This window comes from Ranitomeya variabilis, chromosome 6 (assembly GCF_051348905.1).
Source record: "Ranitomeya variabilis isolate aRanVar5 chromosome 6, aRanVar5.hap1, whole genome shotgun sequence".
NCBI classification, from domain to species: domain Eukaryota; kingdom Metazoa; phylum Chordata; class Amphibia; order Anura; family Dendrobatidae; genus Ranitomeya; species Ranitomeya variabilis.
The window spans coordinates 22659756-22673042 of record NC_135237.1 but is presented as its reverse complement, the minus strand read 5'-3'; the positions used below and the strand labels follow the sequence as shown (position 1 = coordinate 22673042).

At 44.7% G+C, this 13287-nt stretch overlaps 1 protein-coding gene across 3 annotated transcripts in view; it reads right to left on the bottom strand.

Moving 5' to 3' along the window:
* Positions 1-13287, bottom strand: part of CRHR2 (corticotropin releasing hormone receptor 2) — a 282276-nt gene that overhangs the window by 119108 nt on the left and 149881 nt on the right. For 2 of the 3 annotated variants that reach the window (XM_077268032.1, XM_077268034.1), the window contains exon 3: positions 10999-11118. In XM_077268032.1, the coding sequence (XP_077124147.1) occupies positions 10999-11118 (120 nt within the window). Of the gene's footprint in view, positions 1-10998; positions 11119-11235; positions 11484-13287 lie in introns of those variants that run through there. The other variant, XM_077268033.1, reaches the window with a different exon arrangement.

Genomic DNA, 13287 nt, shown 5'->3' with positions numbered 1-13287 from the left:
CGTGGTTCGTTTGCACGGCATCCCTGAGAATATTGTGTCAGACAGAGGATCCCAGTTCGTTTCTAGGTTCTGGCGATCCTTTTGTAGTAGGATGGGCATTGATTTGTCGTTTTCGTCTGCTTTCCATCCTCAGACTAATGGACAGACGGAGCGAACCAATCAGACTTTGGAGGCTTATTTGAGGTGTTTTGTCTCTGCTGATCAGGACGATTGGGTGACATTCTTGCCGTTGGCTGAGTTTGCCCTTAATAATCGGGCTAGTTCCGCCACCTTGGTTTCGCCTTTTTTCTGCAACTCTGGTTTCCATCCTCGCTTTTCTTCGGGTCATGTGGAGCCTTCTGACTGTCCTGGGGTGGATTCTGTGGTAGATAGGTTGCAGCGGATCTGGAATCATGTGGTGGACAACTTGAAGTTGTCACAGGAGAGGGCTCAGCGCTTTGCCAACCGCCGCCGCGGTGTGGGTCCCCGACTACGCGTTGGGGATTTGGTATGGCTTTCTTCCCGCTTTGTTCCTATGAAGGTCTCCTCTCCCAAATTTAAACCTCGTTTTATTGGGCCTTACAAGATATTGGAAATCCTTAATCCTGTATCTTTTCGTCTGGATCTTCCTGTGTCGTTTGCTATTCACAATGTATTTCATAGGTCCTTGTTGCGGCGGTACATTGTGCCTGTAGTTCCTTCTGCTGAGCCTCCTGCTCCGGTGTTGGTTGAGGGCGAGTTGGAGTACGTGGTGGAGAAGATCTTGGATTCTCGCCTCTCCAGGCGGAGGCTTCAGTACCTGGTCAAGTGGAAGGGCTATGGTCAGGAGGATAATTCCTGGGTGGTCGCCTCTGATGTTCATGCGGCCGATTTAGTTCGTGCCTTTCATGCCGCTCATCCTGATCGCCCTGGTGGTCGTGGTGAGGGTTCGGTGACCCCTCACTAAGGGGGGGGTACTGTTGTGAATTTGCTTTTTGCTCCCTCTAGTGGTTACTAGTTTTTTGACTCTGGTTTTTCTGTCATTCCTTTTATCCGCACCTGGGTCGTTAGTTAGGGGTGTTGCTATATAAGCTCCCTAGACCTTCAGTTCAATGCCTGGCAACGTAGTTATCAGAGCTAGTCTGCTGTGCTCTTGTCTACTGATCCTGGTTCCAGTTATATCAGCTAAGTCTGCCTTTTGCTTTTTGCTATTTGTTTTGGTTTTGTATTTTTGTCCAGCTTGTTCCAAATCTATATCCTGACCTTTGTTGGAAGCTCTAGGGGGCTGGTGTTCTCCCCCCGGACCGTTAGACGGTTCGGGGGTTCTTGAATTTCCAGTGTGGATTTTGATAGGGTTTTTGTTGACCATATAAGTTACCTTTCTTTATTCTGCTATCAGTAAGCGGGCCTCTCTGTGCTAAACCTGGTTCATTTCTGTGTTTGTCATTTCCTCTTACCTCACCGTTATTATTTGTGGGGGGCTTCTATCCAGCTTTGGGGTCCCCTTCTCTGGAGGCAAGAAAGGTCTTTTGTTTTCCTCTACTAGGGGTAGCTAGATTCTCCGGCTGGAGCGTGTCATCTAGAATCAACGTAGGAATGATCCCCGGCTACTTCTAGTGTTGGCGTTAGGAGTAGATATATGGTCAACCCAGTTACCACTGCCCTATGAGCTGGATTTTTGTATTCTGCAGACTTCCACGTACCTCTGAGACCCTCGCCATTGGGGTCATAACATATAACTACTATAATACTGCCCCTATATACAAGAATATAACTACTATAATACTACCCCTATGTACAAGAATATAACTACTATAATACTGCTCCTATATACAAGAATATAACTACTATAATACTACCCCTATGTACAAGAATATAACTGCTATAATACTGCTCCTATATACAAGAATATAACTGCTATAATACTGCTCCTATGTACAAGAATATAACTACTATAATACTGCCCCTATGTACAAGAATATAACTACTATAATACTGCCCCTATGTACAAGAATATAACTACGATAATACTGCCCCTATGTACAAGAATATAACTACGATAATACTGCTCCTATGTACAAGAATATAACTGCTATAATACTGCTCCTATGTACAAGAATATAACTACTATAATACTGCCCCTATGTACAAGAATATAACTACTATATTACAAGATATACATATATAGGTGTGTGTGTAAATAACTCTCTTTTCCGGGCTCCCAGGTATAACACATTTCTAGTGATATATTTTTCGTATTAGGGATATAAATGATTTTTGTATTATTAAATTAATTACATTTCTTCAGGGAAATGAGAAAAATCTTCATTTGTCACAGTAAAGTAGCCAAAAGAGCAAAATTGCCGTGAGCAGATGAATGCCGCTAACCAATGACTGTGACCCTGACTCATCCGCAAATTGAAATAACTTCCCTGGGAATTGTATAGATGAGGAGACATCACTGTACATAGACAAGAAGCGGAGTGTATGAGAAAAAAAGAAAGAAGAGAAAGGAAAAAAGGAAGGAAGGAAGGAAGGAAGGAAGGAAGGAAGGAAGGAAGGAAGGAAGGAAGGAAGGAAGGAAGGAAGGAAGGAAGGAAGGAAGGAAGGAAGGAAGGAAGGAAGGAAGGAAGGAAGGAAGGAAGGAAGGAAGGAAGGAATAGTTTTGGTTGTTTTTTTATATCAAGTAGAAGGATATTCTGGAAGTTCTGGATATTGAAGCATTTTTACTTTGAAATGTAGCCAATAAATCATTGACCAAACTTAGATGAACTTTCCACTTGAAGGAGAAATGACCAGACTGAAGCTTTTTCATATTCTGGCCAAGACCCCGGTTATTGGAGCTGATAGCGATACTCAGAGATGGAAGGAAAAGTGGAAGATGATGACAAGGAGCGAGACAAAAAAAAAGAGAAAATCATCAATGCAACAAAAATGCGCCAAAACACAAAGAGGTTGGACATTTGTGAAGAAAGATAAATATGAATTAGATGGATGTAGGGATAGAAAATACAGCACCAAGCTCATGATTTCAGGTGCCAGGCCTCTGGGGCATTGACTCTTTATTTCTCTCTCTTCTAGGACTACGACAGATGGCACCAGGCCTGGACTACCAGTCTTCCCTTTTGGGCATTTGCCCGGTGGGCTGCGGCTTGGTACTGCCCACTTTTACAGCTGCCGGCCCCTTTAATTTCCCTGGTGCCTGGTAGTGCAGCATCACGCGGGGCACGCAGCACGTACACAACGCACATGTGGCTGAAACCGAGAATGCAGGGAGAGATGGGTATTATTTTTTAAATCAGTCAGTAATTTGTGGGGCCATCATACTATATGGGGGACTATATGTGGGGCCATCATACTATATGGGGGACTATATGTGGGGCCATCATACTATATGGGGGACTATATGTGGGGCCATCATACTATATGGGGGACTATATGTGGGGCCATCATACTATATGGGGGACTATATGTGGGGCCATCATACTATATGGGGGACTATATGCGGGGCCATCATACTATATGGGGGACTATGTGTGGGGCCATCATACTATATGGGGGACTATATGTGGGGCCATCATACTATATGGGGTACTATATGCGGGGCCATCATACTATATGGGGGACTATATGCGGGGCCATCATACTATATGGGGGACTATATGTGGGGCCATCATACTATATGGGGGACTATATGTGGGGCCATCATACTATATGGGGGATTATATGTGGGGCCATCATACTATATGGGGGACTATATGCGGGGCCATCATACTATATGGGGGATTATATGTGGGGCCATCATACTATATGGGGGACTATATGTGGGGCCATCATAGTATATGGGGGACTATATGTGGGGCCATCATACTATATGGGGGACTATGTGTGGGGCCATCATACTATATGGGGGACTATATGTGGGGCCATCATACTATATGGGGTACTATATGCGGGGCCATCATACTATATGGGGGACTATATGCGGGGCCATCATACTATATGGGGGACTATATGTGGGGCCGTCATACTATATGGGGGACTATATGTGGGGCCATCATACTATATGGGGGACTATATGTGGGGCCATCATACTATATGGGGGACTATGTGTGGGGTCATCATACTATATGGGGGACTATATGTGGGGCCATCATACTATATGGGGTACTATATGTGGGGCCATCATACTATATGGGGGATTATATGTGGGGCCATCATACTATATGGGGGACTATATGTGGGGCCATCATACTATATGGGGTACTATATGTCGGGCCATCATACTATATGGGGGATTATATGCGGGGCCATCATACTATATGGGGGACTATATGCGGGGCCATCATACTGTATGGGGGATTATATGTGGGGCCATCATACTATATGGGGGACTATATGCGGGGCCATCATACTGTATGGGGGACTATATGCGGGGCCATCATACTATATGGGGTACTATATGTGGGGCCATCATACTATATGGGGGACTATATGTGGGGCCATCATACTATATGGGGAACTATATGTGGGGCCATCATACTATATGGGGGATTATATGTGGGGTCATCATACTGTATGGGGGATTATATGTGGGGCCATCATACTATATGGGGGACTATATGTGGGGCCATCATACTATATGGGGGACTATATGTGGGGCCATCATACTGTATGGGGGATTATATGTTGGGCCATCATACTATATGGGGGACTATATGTGGGGCCATCATACTATATGGGGGACTATATGTGGGGCCATCATACTATATGGGGACTATATGCGGGGCCATCATGCTATATGGGGGATTATATGTGGGGCCATCATACTATATGGGGGACTATATGTGGGGCCATCATACTATATGGGGGACTATATGCGGGGCCATCATACTATATGGGGGATTATATGTGGGGCCATCATACTATATGGGGGACTATATGTGGGGCCATCATACTATAAGGGGGACTATATGCGGGGCCATCATACTATATGGGGGATTATATGTGGGGCCATCATACTATATGGGGGACTATATGCGGGGCCATCATACTATATGGGGGATTATATGTGGGGCCATCATACTATATGGGGGACTATATGTGGGGCCATCATACTATAAGGGGGACTATATGCGGGGCCATCATACTATATGGGGGACTATATGTGGGGCCATCATTCTATATGGGGGACTATATGTGGGGCCATCATACTATATGGGGGATTATATGTGGGGCCATCATACTATATGGGGGACTATATGTGGGGCCATCATACTATAAGGGGGACTATATGCGGGGCCATCATACTATAACTGATCAGCTATTCCTGCTGTTGGCGGTGGCCGGAACTGCACAGAACAGCTCCGCCTAGTGTATAGTGCTGGCGGCCACGTACTGTACATTCACCACCTATTTAAATCAATAATGGATGGATGTGCAGTACCTGATTGTGGCCACTATACAGTAGACGGAGCTGTGCTTTGCAGCGGACTTTTGCATTGTCACATTGTGCACAGCATGCACTGTGAAGATTCTCCGGGGCCGATGGTGAGACCGAGCGGTCATGTGACGATAAGTATTCCATATGCATACTTCCGGCCACATTCCGACTAGAAGCACACAGCCTCACCAAATTCGCTTGCATTGAGTCAGAATGTGCATATCGCTTACTTGTGGTCACATGACCGCTCGGTCTCACCTCCGGCACTGGAGAATCCTAACAGTGCATTTATAACAGATGGCTCAGTGCGCCGTGTATACAACCGCCAATTGCTAAAGGACTACCAGCTGATGGTCAATTAGGGGTTCTGCAGATAGGAAATATTGATGACCCCCTCTACAGGAAAAGTCATCAATATGAGATTCGTGGGGGTCCGACGTTCAGCACCCCCAGCGACTAGATGGTTTTTGTTACGGAGGTACTGATAATCTCTCTGAATGTGTTTTGGCTGCTGCCAGGTGCTGAATCAGAAGCCTTTCTGTAGTGATAAGCGGCTCCATTCAGCGGATTTACCTCCATCAGCTGCCATAAAGGAATAACAGGTGATTGGTGTGAGTGCTGAGTGTCGGACTGTAAGGGTGGTGGACAATGGCTGCCACGTTCCTACCCCTGAAGACACCAATCACATTGTATTGTGTAATGTGCATAGTGTCGGGCGTCTTTTATAAATGTTGTGCTGTAATGTCTTATGATGTGGTCATGTATAGTGTTATAAGTAATGCACAGTGTATGATGAGCATGGTGTATAAGACAGGGCTTGGAGGGTATAGAGAGCAGTGCTGCCGTTGTGGTGACCCACAAAAGGAAGGAAGACTGGAGGACAGGGATAGCGAGATCCTGATGTGACGCTGGCTGTCATGCTATGACGGTCTTTGGTAAAGAAGCGGGGCCTCAGACTGTCCCTGGAACCCTAAATATCCCTGTCCCGGGGGTACTCTCAAAGGTAGAGAAGCCTGAGTCTCTGACCTTACTCTGCTCCCCCGCCCCATGAGGCATGGGATAGAAATGTAAGGAAAGCAAGGCACAAAGACAAAACAGGGATAACAAAACACAACAAACATACAAACACTAACCAAAGGTAGAGAGGTATATAGGGAGGAATAGGAATGTACAAAACCAAATAGGAGTATGACAATGAGGAAAGCATACACCCAAAAACAGCAGGCAACAATCTCCAGTAATAACAACGATCTCCAATTCAGCACAGAGTCTCCAAGGATCTAGGAGAAAAAGCTTTCACTGGCAAGGAAGAGAAGGTCTGGCCAGGTTTTATAGGGAGAAGTAATGACCAGATCAGAAGCAGCTGGAATGGAGCAGTAAGTTTCTGACTAGCATAGAAAGGGTTGTTAACCTCTTCAGCACCAAAGGAAACCAAATCCATTTAATATGGGGCACAAACACAGAAGCTAAATGGAAGATCTGCGATTCACAACACGTAATGATCTCCCAGGAGGACGTGACACACTCGTGACAATGGTCTTCCAGAAAGGGGTTCTTGGATAAGATGCGGTGTCGTGAGAAGCAGGACTGAGTTTTTATGGGACTAGTGAGGGTCCCGAGCGGTAGATGAAGTGTGCCAGTAGTGGAAGACATAGGACACAGAACAGCGTAGAGGGACCTGCTGATCAGGACTGTAACTAGGCTGTGACGAGGTAGTGCGAACGGTGTGCTTCACCGGCCCGGGAGCAGACTACAGTGGAAGGACACCGTGTGTGAAGATGCGTCCATAAGACTTTACACCGCTACCCCTTGTACATAACCGTTACCAAGTTACCGTTCAGTAAAGACTGTGTATGAATGACGGTTTCCATGATTGTGGAATCTATGATCCTGGCCGGTCATCACCACCCGCTACAGGCGGCCTGCATGGATGTGATGCCCTCACAACACGAATATAGGCACCAAGCCAGGACCCTCCCTTATAGCGTGCCGGGCGTAAAAGGAGGAGACGGGTGCCTCGCCCTCACGGCTGCCACCACCAGTCGCAGATAGAGTAGTGCGATCCGTCACTGCACAGAACACGTCTCCCTAAGGGTATGTGCACACGAAGCGGATTTTGCTGCGGATCTGCAGCAGTTTCCCATGAGTTTACAGTTCAATGTAAACCTATGGGAAACCAAAAACGCTGTGCACATGCTGCGGAAAAAACATGCGGAAACGCAGCGGTTTACATTCCACAGCATGTCACTTCTTTCTGCGGATTCCACAGTGGTTTTACAGCTGCTCCTATAGAAAACCGCAGTCGTAAAACCGCAGTGAAATCCACAGAAAAACTGCGGTAAATCCGCGATAAATCATATCCGCTGCGGAAAAATCCGCAGTGGACCAGAATACGTGTGCACATACCCTAAGAGTCCAGTGGTGGCAGCTTTACACCGCTCCATCCAATACTCGACATTGTGCTTGGTGATGTATGGCTGCCTGCAGCTGCTCAGCCATGACGCTCTCTGTGGGGGCGCCGGGTTTGTGCTGATAATAGAGGAGGTCTGGACTCTGCAGTTATGGAGTCAGCAGAGCGGTTGTGACTTTTCTGTCCTCTGCTCCTCAGCACTTGGCCCCCTTCTCTGTAACATTACGGGGTCTCCACCTCATGGCTGAGTTGCTGCGGTTCCTTCCACTTCTAAATAAAATCAGTCACAGGTGATGGGGGAAGATTCAGGAGGAAGAAATGTAATGGACGGACTTGTTACCCCGATGGCTCCTATTACAGGAATCAGTGAGCTCTGTGCCACCGGCCGCTCTGTCATATGTTGGCAAAAAAGCAGCCGTCATATTGGGGGGCCGGAGGTAATTCACCCGAGGGGGGGGGGGGGGGGCGGATGTTATACACCATATACATAAGTGAATAAAGAACAAATTTTTTTCACTATTGTTGCTGTACGTATATGAAGTATATTGCTTTCTTTGAGGATAGATGATAGATAATACATAGATAATACATAGATAGAGAGACAGATGATAGATAGATAGATAGATAGATAGATAGATAGATAGATAGATAGATAGATAGATAGATAATAGATAAATGATAGAGAGATAGATAGATAATACTGTAGATGATAGATAATAGATAGATAAATAATAGATAGATAATAGATAGATAGATAAATAATAGATAGTAGATAGATAAATGATAGATAATAGATGGATAGATATATGGATAGATAGATAGATAGATAGATAGATAGACAGATAGATAGATAGATAGATAATAGATAAATGATAGAGAGATAGATAATACTGTAGATGATAGATAATATATAGATAGATAATAGATAGATAGATAATATATAATAGATAGATAATAGATAATAGATGAAAGATAATAGATAGATAGATAATAGATGATAGATAATATATAGATAATAGATACAGTAGATATATAATAGATAGATAATAGATGGATAAATAATAGATAGATAATAGATAGATAGATAATAGAGAGATAATAGATAATAGATAATAGACAGATAATAGATAGATAATAGATGATAGATAGATAATATATAATAGATAGATAATAGATAGATAGATAATAGATAATACATAGATAGATAGATAGATAATAGATAATAGATGATAGATAGATAATATATAGATAATAGATAATAGATAATAGATGATAGATAGATAATAGATAGATAGATAATATATAATAGATGATAGATAGATAATAGATAGATAGATAATAGATGATAGATAGATAATAGATAGATAGATAATAGATAATACATAGATAGATAGATAGATAATAGATAATAGATGATAGATAGATAATATATAGATAATAGATAATAGATAATAGATGATAGATAGATAATAGATAGATAGATAATAGATAGATAATAGATAGATAGATAGATAAATATTAGACAGATTGAACTCTATGACTAGCTCATTATTCGGGGATGTAGATAATTACTGTATATAATAAGGGCTCATTCACACTCACTTTCACACATACATTTTTCTTGGACAGGTATATTGGAGATTCTGGAGAAATCATTTTCACATCCAAGAAAACTGATAAAATTGGAGCAAACTCTGATGACGATCCCTGACGTATCCTGGAGTACCGGAGCAGCCTGCGGTCCTACTGGGGGGCATCGCTGTATATGGCCCCCTCATTTCTGCTTCTTTAAGCCATAAGAAGTCATGGAGCTGTAGGTCCCGGCACTGACTGCAGCCGGTGGTCCTGATGGCGCCCTCCGTACAGCGATACCGGGCTGTATTGCCACCTCAGCGTCCGCTTTATTCCATGAGGCTGATTACGTGACACAGCCGCCCCGCACCGGACCCTTCCCCCAGACAAGCTGTGTGCCTCCTGAAGGGCTCCATGTAAGAAACATTACTAATCGCTCTAATCACAGCCTCATTATAGGGGAACACCCCCCTGTACATCCTGCGGGCACCTGCCTGGCACAGCTATGCCCCCCAGATCCCTGCAGGCAGCACCGCCGCTCCGGGGGGCACACACAACTGAATGAGCCTTAATTGCTCCATCTGCTGATTACATCTCTGCTTACAATCAGTAGCCTCCATTATCGCAGATGTAGCAGACCTGAGTTTGTCATTTAACTATTTAAGTCTGTGTTCATTGTGAACTGTGATTTTTTTTTTACTGCAGTCCTATGCAAATAGCATCTGACCATCACCATGCACTGTGCCAGACTCTATAGATGCGGCAGAGCTGAGTTTGCCATTCGTCGCCATCCTAGAGTCTTATCTGCACCCTATACAAACTCTACTCTGCTACGTCAATCCGGAACTGTCATCATGAGAACAACCAATCTAATACTTTTACCAGCAGTCCTATGCAAAACTGCACATAACATGTTGTACTTTGTAAAATCTCCTTGAGTTTTGCAAAATGACAAATTCAGTTCTCCCATGTGTTACTTAAATAACACAAGGAACAAATAAAGGGTATTCCTAACTGGGACCTCTATGTCTGATAGATGAGGGTACCACCTCTTATATGGGGGGTGGCGGTGCTCAACTCTCATAAGGGACAAGCCGGTGCCACCACCTCTTCTGTGGAAACCAGGGGCCCCATCCTTAGGACCACAGGGTCCCATTCTCTGAGCCCTCGCGGGCAGGGTCCTCTCTCCTCCTGTACCAGTCGTGACTTGTATTGTTTAAGATTATTGTACTTGTTTTTATTATGTATACCCCTCCTCACATGTAAAGCGCCATGGAATAAATGGCGCTATAACAATAAATAATAATAATAATAATAATTCTCTACAAAGGTAATGGTCCACAAATGCCCAAGGTGGGAGTACCCCTTTAAGACAGGACAGTCTAGCAACATGGGCAGGGGCAATTCTTCTTTTAGGTCTTGTTATAGGAGGACACTGGTGCCACGAGGCATAAGACCACTGATGGGGTCTATCAGCAGCGACCCCCTAATGATGATGATGATGATGATGAAGTCAGAATAGAATGTAACAGATGCAAAGTTACAATGATAATAATGATATTTATGTCCATGTGGAAACATTGTATCTCCACACCGTGGACACTTTGCGACTTACTTGTGGTGTTGTACTTTATCCCATTGAAGAAATCCGGGCAGGGTCTCTCCACCAACTCCCCGGCCACACTCCTCGGCCAACAGGTGCCAATCTGATCAATGGTGGCGCTGCAGTGAGGACCTGAAGATTACAAGAAAAGGACAACATTTACCAAAAATAAAATAAAAAAAAAATCTTCACGGAATTCCGAGATGTCGGTGACGGATCTCCCCAAACCCCTGCAGCTTTCCTTCCTACCATCAAACAGGAAAGTGTGGTTGCTGGTGAGGAAGCTGTCCTGAAAAGCGTCCAATAAACTGCAGTTGGCATCGAATTCGTCTATGATAATCTCGAATATGGTTGCATCCATTGTGGGGGGCTCGGTGCCAGCTGCTGAGGGTGGGATGTAGAGGACACAGTTGTGAGAATGAAGCTGGGAACTCTCATGTGCTCCCTGTGTATAAGACTCGGCCGAGCAGCCAATCACAGGGGAGGAGACGCTGCGATCCTGGTAGACCACTCTGGTAGCTCTGCTATGTCTGTGCGAGCGGGGGGGGGGGGGGCTCCGCACAGATCCCTGCACAGGGAGGATGCACGCTACATAGGGAAATCCTGCACACTGTACAGAAAGGCGGATAAGATGCAGATGGATATTATGTATCCACTCGATCTGATCATTGTCATCATTCACCCATCTATGGACATCACGCTTCTGGATGCGGACAGCATTACTCTCCTTGTTGCCCCTTTCCCTTTTTTCTTTCTTTCCAGCCTCATTTTCTCCATCTTTTATACATCAATCCGGCTCCACTGCTTCTCCTCCCTTTCCTACAGTCTGTCTCTCCTTTTCTCCCCTTTCCAATTTGTTCCTCTCGCTCATACCATTCTTTACCTCCGCTTTCTGTCTCTTTTCCCTTTCCATTGTTTAAAGAGAATCCGTCAGCAGGTTTTTGCTATGTAACCTGAAGACAGCAGGAGATAGAGGCTGAAACACAAAATTCAGGGATGTGTCACTTGTCTAAGTTTGTGCAGTTATTAACTAACTGTGAAGGATTTATCACTGAGAGATGAACATTGCCGGACTAGTCCAGCAACCACCTCGTGTGATAGGCAGCTAACTGTCTATGGACAATGTACATGACGATCCTGGTCCAGTATGAATCTAAAACCTGTGATTGTGTCAGAACAGCTGCACCCAGGAATCTAAGTGATACATCGTTGTATTCAGCTCCTCTTTACCTACATCAGGCAGCTCTCAAATGACAGATTCCCATTAACTTTTCCTTATTCCTTTCTTTTATTCTATCCATCTATCCAGTGTAAGACTGGGGTGCCAAGGGCCCAGCAGTAACTAACTCCAGGGCCTCACTTTTCAGCTATATGAAAATGTGACATTATCCTCAGTCACAAATTTATTTTCACGAGGGTGTCACATCCCCCTGGAAGATCTGGAGTTAGACAAACATGTCGGGTAATGAATCGCAGGTCTTCTCTAGAGATGGTGTGATTTGTGTCATGTAATAAATGGATGTAGTTTCTTCTGGTGCTGAAGAGGTTAAGACCCTTTCTATGCTCGTCAGATAGATGCAGCTCCATTTCAGCTGCTTCTGATCTGGTCATTACCTCTTCCTATAAAAACTGGTCAGACCATCTTGTCCATGCCAGTGAAAGATTTGTCCTCCTCTACTGTGTGCTAAAGCTAAGTGGTTGGAGTAGAGTTGTTGTAGTAGTGATCTGTGGTTTGCTGTAGTACGTTTGTGTTTATCTCCTGGTCCCTATTCCCATTTAGTTTATTCCCCCTGTCCCTATCCTCCTCCCTATTGTTGGTTAGTGATTTTGTATGATAGAGGTTTTCTGTTATCCCTGTTTTGTCTTTGTGTCTTGTTTACCTTACATTTCTGTCCCTTGCCTCATGGGGTGGGGGAGGGGACATATCAGGGTTTAACAGGAGCATAGTAAAGGTACCTTCACACGAAGCGACGCTGCAGCGATAGCGACAACGATGTCGATCGCTGCAGCGTCGCTGTTTGGTCGCTGGAGAGCTGTCACACAGACCGCTCTCCAGCGATCAACTATGCCGAGGTCCCCTGGTAACCAGGGTAAACATCGGGTAACTAAGCGCAGGGCCGCGCTTAGTAACCCGATGTTTACCCTGGTTACCAGCGTAAAATCTAAAAAAAACAAACAGCACATACTTACATTCACGTCCCCCTGCGTCCACTTCCTGACTGACTGAGCGCCGTACAGTGAGAGCAGAGCGGTGACGTCACCGCTGTGCTGCTTTCACTTTCACTTTGCGGCGCTGAGTCA